Source organism: Bubalus kerabau, chromosome 7 (genome assembly GCF_029407905.1).
Source record: "Bubalus kerabau isolate K-KA32 ecotype Philippines breed swamp buffalo chromosome 7, PCC_UOA_SB_1v2, whole genome shotgun sequence".
In the NCBI taxonomy this organism is placed as follows: Eukaryota; Metazoa; Chordata; class Mammalia; order Artiodactyla; family Bovidae; genus Bubalus; species Bubalus kerabau.
The window spans coordinates 23809965-23833029 of record NC_073630.1 but is presented as its reverse complement, the minus strand read 5'-3'; the positions used below and the strand labels follow the sequence as shown (position 1 = coordinate 23833029).

At 36.8% G+C, this 23065-nt stretch overlaps 1 protein-coding gene across 2 annotated transcripts in view; it reads left to right on the top strand.

Moving 5' to 3' along the window:
* SLC39A8 (solute carrier family 39 member 8) overlaps window positions 1-23065 on the top strand; it is an 83673-nt gene that overhangs the window by 39489 nt on the left and 21119 nt on the right. For both annotated transcript variants that reach the window (XM_055587814.1, XM_055587815.1), the window contains exons 5-6: window positions 1200-1322; window positions 1796-1963. In XM_055587814.1, coding sequence (XP_055443789.1) covers window positions 1200-1322; window positions 1796-1963 — 291 coding nt within the window. The remainder of the gene's footprint in view (window positions 1-1199; window positions 1323-1795; window positions 1964-23065) is intronic.

Here is a 23065-nt window from a genome sequence, read left to right as displayed (position 1 = left end):
TGAATAAAAACATTACATGTAATATTATACATGGACCATATTTAATATAACATATATATTAACTCATCTGATTTGTGGGTCAAATTAAATTAAACTGATATTGTATGTGAACTGAGGATTGTACCTTTATGATTTTGAAGTTTTCTCTTTTATTGAAAATGTAATAATACATAAAAATGTCTACTAGGAAAATAAGACACTTCTTCAGTAGCACTTAAAGATATTTTTTTTGCCTTTCTGTGGTAATTAGGGAATTATGGATGGATGTGCTCAGAGAATTATGTAAACACTAAAGAATCTATTGTTTAATAATAACCCCAATTTACATAATTATTCCTTTTGTGGCAAAATTACTTTCCCTTTGTTATTTTAGTTTCATACCCTCTGTGTTAGGTATATGGAGCAGGTATTTTATGTCATTTTTTGCACTGTATAAATAGGTCCAGAGAAGCTACTGAAATGAAGATGTGACATGAGGTCTCTCCCGCAGGGACAAATGTAGAATAAGAAACCAGGTGTCTTCTAAGTTTGTAATTCTTGTCTGCTTAGAACTTCTTGGCTCTATAATTTCAAACTCTTGCTTTTGCCCTATGTTCTTTAAATGATGCATTATTTCATTATCATTGTATGTGTGTATGTATGTCTGTGTGTGTGTGTGTATGTGTGCCTGGTATCTTAAATTTTTTCTTCTTTATTCTGCAGCTCAGTTCTTAATTTATCTCTGTAGGACTTACTAGGATCCTCTACATTCAAGAAGATCTCTTGTGAAAATAGTAATCCAAGTGAGCTGCCATATTTGCTTTAAAAATTTGACTCTGGATATGAGGGGAAAATATATTACTTTTAGGAAAAGTGGGTAATCAATATCTCATTTGTCTTTATGACCTATATCTAATGTTATCTTATAAATAGAGGAATCAGTACTGCTTTTTTACTATGAAAAGTTTACTTTTTTAGGCCAATATTGCTGAAGATTTTATAGCTAGGAAACTATAAGTTACTCTGGGGGCTTTATTTAATAGAGCTTCCTCTGGTTATAAGACTTCGATGCCATCTCTTATAGTTTGATTATTCAAATTTCAGATTTTTGGCAGGTAAATTTTGGATGTGAAGGATGGACTTAGAACTGTGGTGAAAATTATATACTGAATTAAATTAAATTATTTGATCTTAACCGTAAGCCTTTTTTTCTGCCTTAGGCATTTGGATTCAATCCTAAAGTTAACAACTATGTTGAGAAGGCAGTTGCTGTGTTTGGCGGATTTTACATCCTTTTCTTTTTTGAAAGAACACTAAAGATGTTATTGAAGACGTATGGTCAGGTAAATGGACTTTATTTTAAATGTTTGATGTTTTACCCTCTAAAGTTACTTTATATAGGCATGTAAAGGCAGGAATTTTATTCTTACAATTATGTGAACAGTTCAGTTATTAGACTTCTGAATATGAGCAGAAAGAAAAGAATCAATATATTGATAAGTATAAGAGAAACAGTTGATTCTTATTGTAGAATTTGGAGTAAATACTAACAATTTAATGTCCAATAACAGATGCACATAATTTGTTTCCTCTCATATTCATTAACATCAGAAGGTATATGTACTCTAAAACATGAAAAAAAACAACCCACAACAGAATCTAATAAATGATACATTTAAAGGGAGAAAAAAAATTTTAATCTAAAAAGATTATACTACATTTTTCTCTTATAGATAAAAACCATTAAATTTTCTTGCCTGCATGAGCAATCTTTGTTTCTTCTTATAACATTTTCCTCTCTTGTTTTTCCCTGTAGAATGATCACACCCACTTTGGAAATAATGACTTTGGCCCTCCTCAAGAAAAAACTCATCAACCTAAAGCATTACCTGCCATCAATGGTGTGACATGTTATGCAAATCCAGCTGTCACAGAGCCTAATGGACACATCCCTTTCGATAATGTCAGTGTGGTATCTCTCCAGGTATTGTCATTCTCTCTACCGCATCGCTTACCCTCTGTGAAGTCTGCTGTGCATGCAGCTACATTAGTATTTTGCCCATTTAAATGTGTCAGGCTTTTTCCTGTATGTGTGGGAAAAGTAGAATCCAAGTCTGTTACTTTTCCCACTTTCCCTCCATGTATTTACTACAAACACATGAATTAAGCATGAAATTGTGAGTTTCTGGGTCAGAGGCTTTACTATTCTCTGTGAACTCCGGGAGTTGGTGATGGACAGGGAGGCCTGGTGTGCTGTGATTCATGGGGTCGCAAAGAGTCGGACACGACTGAGCGACTGAACTGAACTGAACTGAAGACTGTTTAACTATGTAAGAACTACTTAGATTTACACAATAATGTGTAGCAAAATTAATTCAGAGCATTTCTCTTATTTTGCAATTCTTTCAAGATCCCAAACCAAAGAATCCTTTTGAGTGATTTTGAAATTGAAAGAAGACTTGTAAACTAAGAAAATTGCATTTAGGGACTTCCTTTGTGGTCCAGTGGTTAAGACTCTGCCCTTCCAATGCAGGGGACACGGGTTCAATCCCTGGTCAGAGATCTTAGGTCTCACATGCCACACAGTGTGGCCATAAAATTAAAAAAAATTTTAAATTGTGTTTATTAATTATTTGTATTTCAATTTTCTAAATAATGTTAATAAGTTTCATTTCTTGAGTAAGAATTATATGCCGGGTAATAGGCCTGGTGGAGCTAGTAGTAAAGATTTCTTCTGCCAATGCAGGAGACACAAGAGATGTAGGTTCGATCCCTGGGTTGGGAAGATCCCCTGGAGTAGGAAATGGTAGCCCTTTCCAGTATTCTTGGCTGGAAAATCGCATGGATGGGATCTTGGTAGGCTACGGTCCATAGGGTCTCAAAGAGTCATGCTTTACCGAGGACACACACATACACAATACACCAGGCACTTACTTTATCTCATTCATTTTCCTTAATAACTATTAAAAGTAGAATTCTTTTCTATGTATTAGGACTGCATGTTATAACTATTAGAACTAAAAGGAGAGTTTATTTTCTCTGTGTTAGAACTATTTGGACCTCATACCCAAATGGTGTGTGCAAAAAGGAGAATTTATTGGGAAGATAGTGGGCTGTCTAAAGGGACAGCCAAGCTACAGCCCCGGAACCATTAGAATCATTAGGACTCCCTCCTTCTCCTCTCTCTTTAGAGTCATTCTTCTCTTTCATGGTGGACCGGCCTCTTCATAAATTGGAAACATAGCCACTAGCAACTCCCGAGATTTATGTTTTATAATTTCAGCTACTAGATGGAATTGACCTGCCTCTTTCAGTCCTAAATACGCAATTTCTGGCAGGTGTTTCCTTGGTGCATCTTGAATTAATGTTCACTTTTAGACTCATCTCAGTGCTTAGAGGATTGGGCCCTTTGTATGACTCCAAGGGAGTATGGATGCAGCAAATGAGAGGTTATTATAAAAGGAGACTGGGATGCTATTGTCATCGGTGTCCATTTCATTTGACAAATTAAGAAAGTAGAGCATTAGATGCTAAATAACCTCTCTAGGGTCTGTCAGTTCATAAATGGCAGATCCACAAGCTACAAAGTTAAACACAATATTAAAAAAGACAATTAAAAATCAAATCAAAAGGAAGTCAGCTGAGAAAAATAAGCAGGAAAAAAGATATTTGGAAGAGGTTTTATTAGTGCAGATGACCTGAATTTCCTTCTGGAAAGAGAGCATGATTGGTCTTATACTTCTTCCCACCTGATTAAGGAAAATCTCAAGTGTATTTCAAGAGGCAGTTTTGTGTGAACACTAAGCTAAGAGAGGAAATTATTTCATGCAACTTAATGAATGATGCTTTCAGGCAAGACTTTGCAAAGAATATATAAATGTTCAAATAGATAATTTCTTATAATAATTTAAGCTAACATTTATTAAATGTTCAAGGACTACACCTAGAACATTAGATAAATGATCTTATTTGATCCTCATAACAGCCCAGGAGACAAGCACTCTTATAATTAGGAGACTGTGGCTTAGAGAGGTTAAATAAGCCCAAGGACACAAAGCTCCTAATGATGAAGCTTCTATCAGAACTGAGGCCACCTGATGCTGGAGCTTGCACTCCTATATGCCTTGCTGGATTACCTTCATCTTGTCACTGCTCTACTAGAATCAAGATAGTAACATTAACTCTTAATAAATATTAATTTTTGTAGGGGGAAGAAGGTAATTTGGCCCAAGGTCACTGCTTTCTGAGGGCAAATAACATTGAACTGTTCAAAAGTTTTACTTTAGTTTTAAAGTCCCAGGGCTCCTAATTTATAATTCATAATAGTCAGAAGACACGTTTGCGGTCAGTACAAGCGTTTTGACAGATGTGGTCCTAGACATGATCCTGTTTTACATAACTTAGAAATACCAATCAAAAGTCCATACATCTCTACTTCTCGTGCTAGTGCTAATATATAGGCTTTCATTCACTTATCTAATAAATACTGATTGAGTACCTGCTCACTATCCTAGGCACTGGGGATTTAGAAGCACACAAATTCTTGTGAAACTTATATTCAGCAGAAATAGACAATATAGAAAAGGATACACAAGAAAATATCAGGAGGACTTCTCTGGTGGTGCAGTGGTTAAGAATCCGCCTGCCAGTGCAGGAGACATGCGTTTGATCCCTGGTAGAGAAGATCCCACATGCTGGGGAGCAGCTAAGCCCCTGGGCCACAACTACCCAGCCCATGCTGTAAAAGCTCATGAGCCTCAACTACTGAAGCTCACACACTCGAGAGACAATGCTCTGCAACAGGAGACGCCACCTTAGTGAAAAGCCCGAGCACAGCAACCGAGAGTAGCCGCTGCTTGCTGCAACTAGAGAAAGCCCACGCACAGCAACAAAAATCCAGCACTGCCATAAATAAACAAAAGAAAATATCAGGAAGCATTAACTATTTTGATAAAAATAAAATAGTTTTCATCAAATTTTCATAGATTTGATGAAAATCGTGGGTGATGTGTGGGTGGCATGTGGAGGCTTCTTTGATCATGAACAGTCCCTTAAGAGGTCAGCAGAGAATTGGATAATGAGAAAGAAGAAACAGCCACACAAATATCTGGGGAAAGAATGTTCCAAAAGCTTTGATAAGAACCAAATTGGTCCCATACAAGGGAGCTGGAAGCTGAATGGCACCATTTCCCAACATCAATTCTGGAGACCGGTGGCACAGTTCTTTTAATATTCTGAACAGAAACAACTGTGGACTTGTCAACCTGGGTAAGCTACCAGTTTCGTGAGAGAGCAGAATAAATTTGGGTGTCTGGAAATCTACTTCTAGAAATGAAAAGTGCACGTCAAGCAGAGAAGGTACATGCCAGGATGACTGCCATGAACCAGGCCTTGATGTGAACCACATAAAAAGTCCTGGTGCTCATTTCCCCTGGGGACTATCTTCTGGCCGTTTTGGTTGTAGGTATAAACTCTAGTGAAGAGAGATGCAAACAAATTGAGCTGCATACTGTTATTTTCAGTTTTCTCTTCACATTGCATTAAGAAAATGGAAAGGAGCGAAATTTAAAAATACTATCAGGGTCCAGATATTGCTTTCAGAGACAATAGATAAAGATATATGAGTCATACTTATTTTGATAATCAAATTAGGCTATTTTCTAATCTTTTATATGATAAGAATATATTTAACATAGGTGACCCCACCTCAGTGATTGAACATGGTGTGTAAAATTCATCATTCATTTCGATGTCTAAGTATTGTCTCAAGAATTTTGTTGATGATTCCTGTTTTTACTATTTTGATGGAGTGAAGTTTTTCCAAATTGAAGATAATAAGCACGAGTTAAGAAAAGTAGTTTAATTTGACATTATTATCCAAAGAACAAATTATGAAACAATCAATTATAACGACATGATTCATGTTTTTTTATGGAATATAGGAAGAGCAAATGAAATGTTATAGAATAATTAAAATGCATGACTTAGGGATATCTTTATCAATACTCATCTGGACAATTTTGTTTCATCACAGAATACTCAGAAATACTATGATGTTTAAGTTTGGTTGCCTTTGGTACTTTTTCTATCTTCACTCATGAAAACTATAGCTTTACATGTATTTTTAAAAATTTTGTTGCCATGGAGACTATTTATCACAGTTGGAGTGTAGAAGATATTTAACAGTTTGTTAGCTTGATAATAACTTTTAAATATTTAGACAAATAGTGTGAAACTTCCTTGGTACCCTTGCTTCAGTCTCAGTAAATGTTAGCACTGCAGCATGTGTGGGGTGTGTGTGCACTGCTGTGGGTGTGTAGGAGCATTTGTGTTCTGGGGGAATTATAGAGACATAATAAGGAGGCAGTTATGAGGGAAGAAGAGGAGCACAGGATGCCATTTTTCGTTGTTCAGTTACTGTCCCTATGTACCGGTTCCCATCTCACTCTCTGACACTTGCTCTGTTCCTCTCTCTGGCTACTGCACAAACGTGGGGAGAAGTCACTGCTGTATCTTTGCAGCCAGGTGGGTCTTTTCCCCCTAAATCTACAGCTTTGGAAGGACTGTGTTTACCAGATTCCTCAAGCATGTCAGGTACTTTGGGGAGTGTTAGTTCTTCCAGCCACTAGGGGGCGCACCTAGTTCATTCCTACAGTGGTCTGTAATCACTCTCGTCTAAGTGAAACCTCCTGTGCTTTCATTTAAGAAGAGACGCTATTAAATAGGAGATGCTATTAAATATAAATGCTAGAAGCCATTTATTCTTCCCACAGAAGAAAAATTAATATCAGCCATTTAAAAAAGTTGACTATTGTGAATTTTATGTTGAAAATTGAAGTGCAATGAAGTAGACTTTAGCTGCAAAGCGTGGTGATGTTAGGGACTTTGTCAGTGATGGATAGGACATGATACTCTACAAATAACAACATTTTTGAGGTGCTTGGGTCTCCATGAAAATCCAACAGATTTTAAATATAGTTCATTCATTCAAGTGTTTATTAATATATGCTTGGCCTTATTCTGAGTACCGAGATACATCAATGGGACAGAACAGACAAACTTTCTGCCCTTCTATAACATAACTGAAATATTCTGTAGTATACAGAAATATTTTACACAAAAGTGGAAAGCATCCTTTTTTAAGTACAAAAATCAGAAGCTCTGTATATATGTGTGGGGCTTGCTTATTGTTCTTTTTCCTCGAGTGTAGGGGTGTTTCTCTGTTCTTACCCGGAGGTTGAAGGATGGTGTCTATTCCTGGCTGACCAGGAATATTGGGAAGGAGGGTGGGTGACGAAAGGGGGCTGGGACACTGTGAGTATCTGACCTGATACCCTTGATTCAGTCCCATACTTCACTCCAGCCTTCAGTTTGCTCTGTGTCCTAGAATTGAGGGCTTTTCTGGTTCAGTTTTCCCAGAGGGTAAATCTCTAGTCTTTATTTGAAGTGGTTTCCTTGCTGAATTGACTTGGAAGAAATCATCTGATGTTTTAATTGCTCCCTAAATAAACTAACAACGAATTCCTTTTTTTAAAATTAATTTTTATTGGAGTATAGTTGCTTTACAATGTTGTATTTGTGCTGTGCAGCAAAGGGAATTTATACGTTTACTTATATACCCTCTTTTTTTTATGGATTTCCTTCCCGTTTAGGTCACTACAGAGCTTTGAGTAGAGTTCCTTGTGCTATAAAGTCAGTTCTTATTATCTATTTTATGCATAGCAGCAATGGTGTATATGTGTCAATCCCAGTCTCCCAATGCACCCCATCTTTCCCCCTGGTTTTCAGTTCCATTCTTCCTCTGCTGCCTTCAGAGGTGCTTGCTTGGTGCCTCTGTTCCCCCATGCTTCTGAGGTTTGGGGCCCTGTCTCACTTTATTTCTTTCGACTTTTTTCCTCTGTAGAGTCAGAACTTGTCCTCTTCTTTTCATCCTCCAAAATAAATATCTCTGTGCTCTCATCTTCCATTCTTTCATCGCTTGTGACTTTATGTCTTTTTTAGTCTTTAATTTTTGGAAGTTTTAAGAGGGACTAGAGAAAAATATGTGTGTCTAGTCTGCCATACTGCACCAAAGACCTGTTTATTATGTTATATATTTTTGAGCATAATAAGATTTAAAAACAGAAATCAGTTATTTTCTTTTATGGGGTTATACTAGCAGTTAGTTAAAATTGAAAATGATACATAAATTATGTAAGAAGTGGTTCTTGTTGGTCTTGATTGACAGATTCTTATAAAGAGTTGGTTGAATTAGAGGCAAACGATGTCCTTACACCACCGTGAGGAGGAATTCTGAGCGCATGTTGGTTGTTCGTGGCTTTAGTTTCCTCACTGGATCCATCTCTATGCTTCTTTGCTCCTTACAGACTTTTATCAGGCGCTAGACGGTGTCTTTGCAAAGTCATGAAAATTTGTACCTGAATCCACTCTGAATGTAGCCCATGCTTGACTAATACTAACTTGCTTTCGTTCATCTTTAGGGAATGCTTTCTTACATTTTCAGGAATAACTGTTGCAAAAAGTTTTCATTATTTCACAGAATTCTCAACCCACCCTTTTCTTCCTTTAATGATCAGACTGTGAAGATTATTTGGGAACTCTGTGAACTTCGCTGTCTTACTTCATCTGTTACTTCCCAGCTCTGTGTCCTCATATATCCTCATGCTCTCCACCTTCCTTTTTGTGTCAGAACTTGTGTCCTTTCTCTTTTTTAAGGCTGTGTGCATGCTAAGTTGCTCAGTCATGTCTGACTCTTTGCAATTCCATGGACTGTAGCCCGCCAGGCTCCTTTGTCCATGGAATTCTCCAGGCAAGAATACTGCAGTGAGTTGCCATTCCCTTCTCCAAGGGATCTTCCCAACCCAGGGATTGAACCCGCATCTCCTGCTTGGCAGGTGGATTCTTTACTGCTGAGCTACCTGGGAAGCCCCCTCAAGTATTTGTGTACAATTTAAAAATTTACTCCATAATCTCTGAAATTTCTCTCTGGAATGATACAAGTGATTTTTCTAGGCAGCAGACTATATTCTTCACATTCATTCATATCCTTTCTGAAGCATTCCTGTAGTTCGGCATGCATTTGAGTACCCTTTATTGGCCAAATGTTAGGAATATAAAGGCAGATTTTTCACAGGAACTTCTTAATATTTCCTTCCTCTTGGAATTACTCATTAAATGGTTTCTGTGACATGATACTTTTCTCCTTGTCCCATAGCTACTACTTTCTTGATGTTTTCTCAGAATCTCCTTTTCTCTGCAGGACAACTTAGGGCAAGAAGCAAGGGCTTTGTAGTTGCACGAGGCCAGTCTTGTGTGATTTGGGGAAAGTTAGTTAATATCTCTGAGTCAACTCATCTGTAAAATGAGAAGCAAAATTCTTCATATGTTTTTGTGAAAATTATTTATTATGGGCCAACTATGTAACAATGTGTCTGATGTTACACACACAATCAGTATATATTTCCCTCTCTTTCATTCACCAAGTTTTTTTTCTTTTCTTTCCTTACTTTTTAATCATAATGATCTTATTAAATCTTTTCACTTCAATTTACATTCCTCTGGGATTAACTTTTGAATCTATGTGCATAATTATTAATATTTACAGATCATCGTTTAGAAGAGGGCTTCTTATACTAAGCTATGAAGGCTTTTGAATCTGTCTGTAGTTTTTTTAGTGGGGTAGAGAAGATAAAAACATAAAACTCCATGCTTTGTCATCTTGATTATTTACTGTTTAAAAAATCTGAGTGACTTTCCTGGAAATTAAAGTTTGACTTTTAAAACTTGAAGGCTTTTTGGTAAGAATGACAGCTTTCTGAATATATGCTGTTGACTTCTGTCTGATAGACTAAGAGAACTTGAAACATTCCAGTTTATTTATTCATTCACTGGAATAAAACCTTAAAGTCCAACGTAACATGCCACTTGAATCATATTATCAGTTTTTGCACTGTATATTCTTTCAGAGTTGTTCAGCTACACACTCATTTGTCCAGTTGTATCTGTCATACTCTGACACACTCAGTTCATTTGAAAGGACATTAAAATGACACCTTAATTATATAGGGAAGACACTTGGTTGTCATGTTATTGAAATAGTTGGGGTGCATAAAATCTTTAAAGATTGAATTGAGTTGAAGCTAAGTGCTGTTAACTTTTTAAATCTGATACAGACATTTTATACAGAAAAATTCTAAAGATGAAAAATTTAGTGATATAAAATGTAAAGATAGTCATTCAAAAGATGAGATAGAATGCCAGTGAATAAAGTCACAAGACTAGAGGTAGTACATAGAATCTGGGGAAGGCAGTGGCACCCCACTCCAGTACTCTTGCCTGGAAAATCCCATGGACGGAGGAGCTTGGTAGGCTGCAGTCCATGGGGTCGCTGAGGGTTGGACGCAACTGAGCGACTTCACTTTCACTTTTCACTTTCATGCATTGGAGAAGGAAATGGCAACCCACTCAGTGTTCTTGCCTGGAGAATCCCAGGGACGGGGGAGCCTGGTGGCCGGCCGTCTATGGGGTCGCAGAGTAGGACACGACTGAAGTGACTTAGCACATAGAATCTAAGCTAAATCAGAACTAAAATGGAGAGGTTTGAAATGTCAACTGAAGCGACTTTCCAGAAAGGCAAACTATCCATGAAGGACCATTCTTGCTCTTCAGATAAAACAGTGTCTCAGATGCATAAATTTGGCAGAAGCATTTTAGTAGATATCCAGTGTGGGAAGGGTCTTAGGGTTATCTGTTGTTCCTTAAATTAGCCAGTCATTTGGCCAGCTAAGACATCCCTGTTTTTACACAGGGAGAGATGGCATCACCATTGACACAGAAAATTCATAAAGAAAGAGTTGGTACTACCAACTCCGAGGCCAGCTGGGAAAATCAAATAATAATGTATATGAAAGTGTCTTGAAATGTACCCAGAGTGAAAGTATTAGTCGCTCAGTTGTATCTGACTCTTTGCGACCCCATGAACTATAGCCTGCCTGGCTCCTCTGTCCCTGGGGTTCTCCAGGCAGGAATACTGGAGTGGGTGCTATTCCCTTCTCCATGGAATCTTCCTGACCCAGGGATAGAACCTGGATCTCCTACATTGCAGGCACATTCTTTACTATCTGAACCACCAGGGAAGCCCCAGTGTACCCAAATCCACACTGTGTAATCTGTTTGAAGGACAAGCAGTTAGTTGCTTAAGGGTCTCAGTCAGGGACTGCTATTATAGTCAAATGAAAAGGGCATGTTTTAGTTAATCATCTGATAAACACTTATATATTAATGGTTAATATTTTTGTAGAGTTTTTAATTTTAATCCATTTGTATATCCTTTCAGGTCCATGCAGACATAATTAAAATGTTTTGATTTCTGGGTATAACTTACAGACTTTTAGACTTTCTTTTGCCTCTGTAAATAGACACACACAATTTAATTTCTGTTGAATAATTCATATTATAAAATAATAAAATTTTTTTAATTTAAAAAAAGAAAAGAAAGAAAAGACATTAAAAAATAAGACATTCCCAGAGAAGACTTCTCAACTGCCCTAGAAATTGCCAGAGAAATCCTGACTAATTTCTATCCCATATACTTTCTGCCAAAGAATCTTTAAAAATTCACTGAAATGAGTGAGTACTCCTCATAGTGGACAGAAATCTTTTGTGAGTTATCAGGATAAGATGCCAAAAATTGCTTGGTTTCCAGTTCGATTTATAAAGTGCAAAGCAAAAGGGAAAACAGAAGACCTGTTTGATGTTGGTGGGAAAGAAGGAAAGACGTTTGATAAGAGTTCTGGTTAGTGTTGGTCTGTCTTCTCAAGAGTTGGTCCCCTGGGGTTGAAAGATCAAAAGTGAGTGCATAAGCCTGTGCTTCAGGAAAAAATTATAGTGTGATTAACAGAAATGAAACAGTCAGAAAGAATGTTGGAGGAAGGAGGGGAGGAGGAAAGATGATTCAATTGTCTCTAAATGAAAACATTTTTACTGAGGCAAAACATTATATATATATATATATATATGGAAAAGTGTACAGCAAACAAAATAATTTACTATATACTATGGATGCCTTAAGGTACTAGGGCTTGTCTCATAGAACTTCTGTGAGAAAGGTTGGGGTACATAGCTGGACTTGTAAGAAATGGGTCATCGGGTATGTCCATATGTGATTTTACTGAATAACAACAGATCACTCTCCAAACTGTTATACTTATTTACACTCTCATCAGCAGCAGAGGAGAATTCACATTTTCTCCACAATTGGAGAATTGCTTTCTTTAGTGATTGTTGGACATTTCAGACTTAAAAAAAATACCTATTGCTTATTTAATGACTTTGTAACAGTGTCTTTCTGTGTTTAGCCTTTGTTTATTTCTGATTACTAGCGAAGTTGAGCATCTCTTTATATGCTTATTGGGCATAAGTTTCCTTTTGTGTTTCTTGTTCATCTGTCTCACACATTTTTAGTTGAGTTGCTTAGCATCTTTTCTTATTGATTTGTATTGCAGAAAGATTATTCTTAGACTTGTAAAAATGGCAAGGAATGCTTTATTTAAGATTATAGAAGTAGGGGTCAACGCTATTGCTATAGAGTAGAGAGGTGGGGCTCAACTTGGAATATAACAGAGACAGCTGAGGATTTATGTCTAACAAGCAGAGTGAGCCAGTCAGTGTATAGAGAATTACTAAGTGAAGACATTAAGAGTAGGAGGGATCCTTTTTTCTTTTTTTTAGCTGCACTGAGCTGCAGGAAGAACTTCCCTGACCAGGGATGGAACCCATGTGCCCTATAGTAGAAGCACAGAGTTTTAACCATTGGACCACTGGAGAGTTCCAGGAAGGATCCTTGTTAAACCAATTTGACAGAATCTTGCTAAAGGCAGACCAAGATGATCAGGTATCAAGAATACAGGGATTCTTACTAAACTGACTTGGTACGATCCCTGCTACAACTGGACTCTGTACACAGGGGCAAAGAAGCCCGAGAGTGACGTCTAGTTGAGAACTGGGCTCAGAGGATCCTGGCTAAAGTTTACTCAAGGATAGTCTTTGTCATTTGGAGGAGTTTTGTATATATTCTGGATGCTAATCTTCATTGATTAAATGAATTACAAATATATTCTCAAAGTCTGTGACTTCTCTTTTCATGTCATTTAAATTGAATTTTTTCAAGTTTCAACTTTAATGTAGTAAAATATATCAATACTTTCATTCAAGATTTTTACTTTATGTATTTTGTTTAAAATAGGTTCCCTTTGCCAAAGTAAAGAAGATATTCTTCTGTATTTTTTTTCCAAAAAGTTTAAAGTTTAATATTCATGTGGAATTTATTTCTATGTATAAGGACCCAGCTTTTTTCTTTCTGTATAGATAAGCAGTTAATCTTGCTTCTGTTATTGAATAACGCATCTTATTGCTGCCATATGTCAAGTTTCTATATATCAATGTGCTTATATTCTAGACTTCAAATTTTCTTTCATTTGTCTATTAACAAATTTCAACCTTATTATCTCAATGCATTAATTATTATAATTTTAGTGAACATTGAATGTCCTAAGACAAGGCTCTTTACCTTGTTGTTTTCAGTGAAAATTATTTTTGTTCTTTCATGTCAATATCATTTTGGGGATTTTTATTGACATTGCATTGGACTTAGAGATCAGTTGAGGGACAGCTAACATTTTTGTGAGATTTCAGATTTTCTTTGTAATTTTCTGTAGAAATGTCTTTAAAGTGTTCTGTTAGATTTATTCCTAATTACCTTGTAGCTCTGTAAGCATTATAAATGGTATCGTTTCCTACTCTGTTTTCTAATTATTATGTAGAAGTAAATTGAATTCAGTATATTGATTTTAATCCTGCAGTATTGCTGAAGACTATTATAATTCTTTGTGTTTTATTTGTTTGCTCTTTTGGATTTCCTATGTAGATGTCAGTGAGTAAATTTGCAAGTTTTTTTCTTTATAATTGTTACAACCCTTTTTCTTGTTACATTGGCAAGGATTCACAGAGTAGAAGTAGTGATAGCTGGTGTTTTGTCTTGTTTCTGACTCTAATGGGCACACTTTTAAGTTTGGAAGGTGGTTGGCTCTGGCTTTTTTCTTTTAATAGATACCATTAATTAGATCAAGAAAGTTCTCTCATATTCAGAATTTACTAAGTATTTTTCTCAATGTTGAATTTTATTGGGATTTTTTTCTTTTTCTGTACTATAAACAAGTATGGATAATCTATACTTAGTTAATTTTTTTTTCTTCTAAAATTGAGGAGTCTTAAAGTGGAGTGGAAGACTAAATGAATAGATAAAATTTTCTGGCAAAAATTTTGTCATTTATCAACTCTAGAGTATTATTCACTAGGTATCACTGATTAGTACTAACATGAAAATTAGAGCAACTTTGCTTTGTCAAAAGAACTTGAGCCAAAATAATGCCATGTGCAGCAGCATGGATGAACCTAGAGATTATCATACTAAGTGAAGTAAGTCAGAGAGAGAAAGACAAATAGCGTTCAATATCACTTATATGTGAAATCTAAAAAAATGATGTAAATGAACTTATTTACAAAACAGAAATAGACTCAGAGACATAGAAAACAAATTTATGGTTGCCAAAGGAGAGGGATAAATTGGGAGTTTGGGGTTGACAGGTATACACTACTATATATAAAATAGGTAAACAGCAAGGACCTACTGTATAGCATGGAGGACCATATTCAATATCTTATAATAACCTATAGTGGAAAAGATTCTGAAAAAGAATATCTATATCTATATCTATCTCTCTATATATAATATATAGCTGAATTACTTTGCTATATACCTAAAATGAACACGTCATTGTAAATCAACTATATTTCCATAAAAACTTTTTTTAAAAAAAGAACTTGAGCCAGATAGATCTGAGTTGAAATTTTGACTCACAACTAGTCGGGTTACTGTACTTTCCTAAAACTGATTTTCTTTTCATCTTTAAACTGGCCAGCGTCTCTCCCAATAAGGATTGTTATGAGAATTAAATATTTAAAACATAATGAATAAGCGTAGCTGTGAAGTCACATTTTATTACTACCGCTACCATACTACCAAACATCACCATCTTGCTGAGAAGGTGTGGGGATGAAGTGAGAGCAACAGCAGCCAACTTTGTGTGTGGCCTCAGAGCCACAAAGTTCTCTATTTCAATCACAGAATAATTGGGTAACTTGTGATTTCGAGTAGGAGAGTTGATATAACGTTGTGGGCTCTCGTCGGGTTTATAAGCACAAATCAACTTAAAGGAGGAAAGCATTTTGTGCCATGGGTTTTCTGTGAAGTTATGGTGGGGTACATTTTGAAGGTTCAGAATTGATGGATTGCTTAAGTATAGGAACAATTTATAGTCAAGAGTTATGTTTATGAAGTTATCCAGAATAGTTGAGAGCAAGGTTTTCATGGATGTTTGCAGAAAACAAAACCAAATATCAAGTTTGAATAAAGGATATGAAGGCAGTTGGACTCAGAGGTTATTTGTTTCCCCTTTAGACCAAACTTCTCGGTGTCCAGGTACATTAGAAGAGACTTTGGTGCACAAAGTCCCACTTAGTAGGCACTTCTGTCCTCAGCGAGACTGGAGAGGAATATAGAAGGAAACAGCCAGGGGCTGGGGTGAGATGGAGCGGTGCCAGGTTTCCAGGTGTAAATAGAAAACATCTCATAGGCCTTCAGGGTATCGTACTCTCCTTGATAATGTCTTTGTTTGCATTGCCCTAGCACAGAGTAATGATTGAGAATACTTGATAAAGAAAATAAATGCCCAGGGGTGAAAGTAGAGAGTGCTGTGTTTAATTCCTACAATGAAAAGTGAAAGTGAAAGAAATCCCTACAATAGTCCTGTGAAATAGGTGTTAAGTCTGTTTACAGATCTAATTAAGACTCAGTTAAATAACTCACACAGAGAATAAATGGCAAAGTTATGATGAGATCCCCTCCTGGGGTCTTGATTTGTAACCTCCTGTTCCTTCTGTATACATACGTGACATGACCTTCCTAATGGGAACATTGCTCTAGTCCTGATTTCTAACAATGAAGTTACAAGTGAACTTCTGCAGTACAACTTGAGGATTGCCGGCAGAGTGAAACTTCATTAATTTTGATTTTACTTATATATCATAACTAATAACTTAGGATCTGTTGTATTTTCCTTTTAGACTGGGTTGTAGAGTACTTGAAGGTGAAAGTGAAAGTCGCTCAGTTGTGTCCGACTCTTTGCGACCCCATGGACTGACTATACAGTCCATGGAATTCTCCAGGCCAGAATACTGGAGTGGGTAGTCATTCCCTTCTCCACAGAGTACTTTGGGTATCCTCTATCAAAATAGCTTTTGAAATAATTTGTTAGGAAGATGCACCTAAAGTTTTCAAGTTCTCTAAAGAAACACCAAGTTGTTATTATGGAATTGAGATGCCACATTAATCTTACCCAACAACATGGTGTGTTTTCTGAAGGCCTTCTGCCACACCTCATGCTGGCTGTGGATTTTGTTTGTTAGTGTGAATTATTGGAAGCGATAGAAGTGTACTTATCTAAACATGTTCTATACTAAATTGCTTTCACTAATCAAGCAGGACTTATCCTTATTTAGAAGAATTAGTGAGGTTTTACTCAATTACGCTTGATGTCAAGTTAATTTTTCCCCCATTAGGATAATAAAGAATTGCTGTGTTGCTTTGTCGTGCACGCTGATTGATTAAAAAAATTGAGAATGAATGCCAATACATTTTTCTTTTGAAAAATGAGAAAAAAATAACAGGTTCAAGTAAATTATTCTGGGCATCAGAAAGAGTTGCTTAGTTTTATTGTGTCCTTGCTTAATTTTATTATGCACGGCAGCATAAGCAATGGAGAAAATGTAAATATATATTCTATTGCCGGTGTGTCTTTAATATCAGCTTTTTCAAAATTTTTTAAGGTTGAGTTATAAAAGATGTCCATATCATAAACACTGAACTTGCCAAAATAGGTCTCTTTATATCTTCTGTTTGCTCATTTAAAAATATTTATGTGGTGCTATGTTCTTTACATGCTACATCTTGCAGTTTGGGAATACTGGATCAAGACCTGGTGAGTAAATTTTACTCAGTGGATTGCATGATGGAAAATTTGCCAAAGCATGAGATGTTTTAGTGTGACAATAAAAGTCATGTCCTGAGTATAAGGTCTTGGGGAGGTAAAATTTATTCTATATTCTATTATTCCGTATTATATTTATTCTGTATATTTCAAAAACAAGAATCCTAAATTAAAAAGATCACAAGGCTGAAGTATCTTGCAAATGAACTGTGGTCTTGCCAAGATGTTTTTTGAGTTTGATACTGCTACAGTCCGTAGCAGAACATCAGCAGATTGTTACACATGTGTGCAAACATGCACACACACACACACACACACACACACACACACACATCCCTTTAGGTATTTATCTGCTTATCTTTTCCTATCCAGTTTTATGTCTGAGGCAAATGTCCTGAGCACACATAGCACTTTTATAACTATCAATACTTCACTGATTATCTTAGTGAATAAAAATAATTAAAGGTGTTTAAGTCCAAGTTAAGTATTTGCTGTTAATAAATGTACCATCAGGTTACTGTCAGATCATTAATGGGAGGTGAAATTTGATTTTGATGTGTACTTGCTTCTTAGATAGAGGATTTTAGTCCCTTTTTGAGGATTTCAGTGCAATTTGGTTAATAACTCATTTCTGTTAGTTAAGTTGTGACTTTCTCCTATCTAACTTTGCTTGCTATATTGATCAGTGGCCCAATATATCTAGATCTGTTATAAGTTTGAGTTTTTATTAATCAAAAGGAGAGACCTTAATGTGTAAGCCTCCATTTCTTTCTTTTTTTAATATTAAAACTTGATTATTCAGTTGGTATTTTTTTTCAAACCTTAAACTTTTCATTTTGTATTGGGGTATCGCTGATTAACAATATTGTGGTCAGGTGAACAGGGAAGAGACTCAGCCATACATATACATGCATCCATTCTCCCCCAAACCTCACTCCCATCCAGACTGCCACACAATGCTGAGTAGAGTTTCATGTGCTGTACTCTAGGTCCTTGTTGCTTCTCCATTTTAATATAGCAGAGTGTACATGACCCCATTTCTTTTTAAAATTCTGTTTATTATTCTGTTTTTATTTCTGACATCAAGTATCAGAGCATTAAAAGTAAAAAAAAAGAAAAAAAGAACAAACTTTATTGAAACTTCTTCTACTTAAGATTATCAAATTGCTTAATGAGCATGACTTTATTAAACCTTTACAGCAACTCAGTGAAGGCAGATTAAAGAAAAAAAAATTCAATAGCTCAGAAGGCACCAATAAAGATTACTTTTGAAGTGTTAGTAAACCATGCATCTGGCTTGATGCTTTCTAGTTCATCTACTTTTATTATTTTATTATAAAATACATATCAGAAAAACTGAAGTGAGGCATCATCAGTAGTTTTCTAGGTTGTAAAACAAGCAAATCTAGAGATTGTTTTACATTTGGAAAGTAAAATTGCAAAAATTCTTTACTGGGAAGGTGTTATTTTTGCAGAAAATTTCTCTGGATTCTTTGTAGTTTTTGTGACTTTGACCAAAATTTCAGTCAGTTAACTTATATCTTAAAATAATAAAGGCAGTCTTAAAATGAGCCTCTTTTGGGGTAATGTTTCATGTTCTGAATGATATCCTGGTCTATAGGCCAAATCAGTGAGGCTGTGTTAATGGGCAGGAGGATGGTATTCAGTTTCTAATTCTGTCATTCACTCATGTATCCTGTGATCACATGCCCAGTGCCAATCTTTGTTTCATACCCTGGAGATATTGTGGCAAATTAGAAAATGTTTCTGATCTCTGGCACTCTGGGCACACAGCCTAACATTGTAGGATTACAGATGCTGTGCAGGGAATTGAAATGCGGTGATGTGATGATGTCTGCATATCCAGTTTGGGTGGTCAGGGACATATTTAAGCTAAAATACAGACTATAGGAAGCAGCTATGCATGCAAAGATCAGGGAGAAGAAGGTCAGGGCTGTGGGAACAGAAAGTGCAAAATCTCCAGGGTGGGAAAGAGTTTGGTTGGTTTTAGGAATTGAAAGAAGGTCACAGTAGCTAAGGCACAATAGATGCTGGTATGACATGACATTGAAGAAAATTTTAGATCGAACTTTTTCTTCGAAGTAAGTGTTACTGTGTTCTATTTAAATAAGTATTGATCATCTCAAATAAGCACCTAGATCTAAAATTACTTTTTACTAATTGTAACAAATTCAGGAAGGGACAGTCAGAAAACTGTATCTTTCTCTCCTTCTGTACTTCAGTCTGTAAACAACAGATTATATGGAGTAGATTTGAAAGCTGGAGGATGGTGTTTTATCCCCTCAATGATTGGAGGTATTATTTTAAGTGTGTCTGAAGTGTTAGCAAACCTCAGCACATCAGCTTAGTGTATTCTACTCAGACCCAGAGGTACTTGAATCTGGTACCTTTCAGGATGGAAACTGGCAATAGCAATAAAATAACCCATTATTATAGCAATAAATTACTGAACTCAAAATTTCTTATCTGGAAAAACTCAGTCCTTCTGAGCAGCCTTTTCTGCCGTCTATTGCATGGGCTTAAGAGTCAAATCATCTTGGTTCAGTGGCTTTTCCATCTCCAGTGAGGTGGATTTTGGTCCTGGCCTTGCCTCTACCACCCACATTACTTCATCTGTGATTGGATGTTAGAGGGACTCAGCTCAAGGCATTTAGAAGAGTACCTTTCAGATGGTAAGCACTCAGTGGTGTTAGTTGCTTTTGTTGCTACTATGATTTTCAGGCTCCTTTCCTCCAACAATCTTCTTAAAACCGTGTAGCTATCCTTGAATTAGATGCAAAATAGCTGCCGATTAAAGCCTTCAGTCCTTGGTGGTCACTGGGATGGCTATAGAGGTGCTGACATCTGCGGACTAAAGTGCGATTTTGGCATTTTGTCAGTCCATTCAGTTGAGCAAAACAAGTCCCTCTCCCCCTGATTTATTTTTTAAAATTTATTGAACACCTCCATATATATATTGAATTAATTTTTGGATGCACAGTGCAACAGGCATGTGGGATCTTATCTTAGTTCCTTGACCAGGGATCGAATCCAGGCCCCTTACAGTGGAAGTGCAGAGTCCTAACCATTGGATCACCAGGAAATTCTCAGCTGTGTTAAATTTGGGGCTGAAATGAAGACAAAATCTTTGTCTGCCAGGAGCTTTTGATCTGGCTCCACGACATTAAAGAATTGGTAAGAAAACAAAGAACAACAAAAACACTTCTGCACTTTCTGAGTCTTTTTTTTTTAATGTAGATGAACCAGTTCGGAATTGATTAAGGGACATTTTTCTATGCAAACCCTTCCCACATTGTATAAAAAAAAAATTATGTTTGCTCTTTGGAGAGACTGGAATAGATGCTGCATGTGACAATGGTTTGTGAATTTGTCATGAGAAAAAATGTACTTTTACTATTATCTCCTTCGTCTAGTCAGACACCAAGTGTTCAGAATGCTTGTAGTGCTACATACTGGATGAACAGGACCGAATAAGAGGAAATAAAACCCCACCTTTCCTGGAGATCACAGGCATAGCTTGTTTGGCTTAGAAGTTTAAATACTGTCTCTACTCTTTTCTAGAGGTATGACTCTGAGCATTACTTAATCTCTTTATACTTCACTTTTGTCATCTATAAAATGGGACCAATAACCTCTTAAGGTTATTGTGATGATTAAATGACTTGTACTACGACTATTGGGCTTCTCTGATAGTTCAGTTGGTAAAGAATCTGCCTGCAATGCAGGAGACCCCAGTTTGATACCCAGGTCAGGAAGATCTGCTGGAGAAGAGATAGGCTACCCACTCCAGTGTTCTTGGGCTTCCCGGTTGGCTCATCTGGTAAAGAATCCACCTACAGTGTAGGAGGCCTGGGTTTGATCCCTGGGTTGGGAAGATCCCCTGGAGAAGGAAAAGGCTACCCACTCCAGTATTCTGACCTGGAGAATCCCATGGACTGTATAGTCAATGGGGTCACAAAGACTTGCACATGACTGAGTGACTTTCACTTTCACTACTAATATTATCATTATTACTCTTCTGTGCTCCCTGAGTATACCCTATGTCTTTCATGCTCAATTCCTCAGTAGGAAATTTCTTTTCCTGAATATAAAGAAATATTGTATATGGGACTTCCCTAGTGGTCCAGTGGTTAAGATTCTGAGCTTTTAATGGAGTGGGTGCGGGTTTGATCCCACATGCCAAGTGGCACAGCCAGAAAATAAAAAATAAAAACAACGAAACCCAACCACAAAAAGCAAACAAACAAAAAGTGGAAACAAAGCCAATAAAATTATATCTTTGTTTTAAAAAAAGAATATATATGTATGTATAACAGAGTCACTTTCCCATACAGCGGAAATTAACACAATATTGTAAATCAACTGTACGTCAGTAAAATTCTTCTTTTCTTTAACTGGTGAGCGAATCCTCAGAGAATCATATTTATATCTTTAAGAGGAAAGGAGGTCCTGGTACCCTATCCCCTGTGTATTGTGTAATCCTCACCCCTCACTCTCCACGTACTAAGTGAAGATGCTCCGTTTTACTAAATTATTGAGATATATAGAGACCAGGGACTGGCTGCCATCTCAGAGAACAGGGTTAACCCTTCGTCACTTACTTTCTTCACTGCTGGCAGACTGCCTGCTTCTTAACACCTCCACTGTGCTCATCACCGCTTCTTCTGTTGCAGTGACTGTGGCTGGCACTTGCTCTTGTCCTTCTTGTCATCTGTCATCCCTGGTCTCTTATCACTTTGCTGAGCTTCTTGCCCGAAGAAACCTGTGCTTCTCGTTCTCTGCAAATCAGACAGCCCACCCGCATCTTTTGCAGGCCTGGGTAGTCAATCGTAGTGCACGAGGTGGGATCTTCTGTATTTCAGTTCATTTCACATAATTCATGTCAGATGGTAATTACACCACAGGCAGCTGCTGCATGGGGGCGGTTCCCCTACCACATCCCACCCTCCCCATGTCTCCTCATCTGAACTATTCTATAGGACTTAATACTGAGCAACGTAGGTATCCCTGCCTTTGGGGAACCTAATTTTTCAAGAGCGCAGCAACAAATTTCTCCAACTTACATGAAAACTTAACCAATTTCCTAGTGCCTTCTGAGTCCCTTTAAGACTTCTCAGTAATAATGAGGGTTGTGTGGGATGGGGAGTACATTATGCAGGCTTTTTATAAGAAATGGTGTTCTGCTTCCCGAATGTATCAGAGCATTAATGCCCTCCTGGTCTGTAGAAACAGTAGGCTTCCTTTCAGAGTGGCATAAGTGGTCCATTAGGACAACTGTAAATACTTAATTACTAGATACTTTGAGTTTCATTGGCAAATTAGGAGCATAATTTCTTGAAAACCCCTCAGATTTCTCTTAAATTATTTTTTGGGGATAGTAAAGTGATATGGTCCCCAGCTGAAAATGAGAGACTATTATTTCAACTCCTAAGGAGCTAAACAACTTCGGTCTCATTTCACAGAAGAGGCAGAGGGAAAGGAAACCATTTTCAAGGTTTCTGGAAATTGTTATTTTCTTGTTAATGGTTATTTTCATTGCAAGGAGAGTTTTGAAAATGGTTATGAAGTTTTTTCCTGAAGCCAAATGACTAGAGACTAAGTACATTTGAATTGTATTTGGTTATAGGCATTAAAGAATAAAAATAATTTCTCCTTTCTCATGTGAAGTTTGATTTTGGTTTTAGTGAGCTGAGACTGACTTTTTAGGGCTAGAGGAAGGATAAAGGAACCATCAGCAATAAAGTCCGTTGAAATCACTTGAAAATATAGTTATAAAAACAAAATCTATTGAAATTTTATATTGTATATTGCTTTTAGGGCTTCACTGGTGGCTCAGTGGTAAAGAATCTGCCTGCAATGCAGGGGACCCAGGTTCGATCCCTGGGCTGGGAAGATCCCCTGGAGGAAGGCATGGTAACCCTCTCCAGTATTCTTGCCTGGAGAATTCCATGAACAGAGGA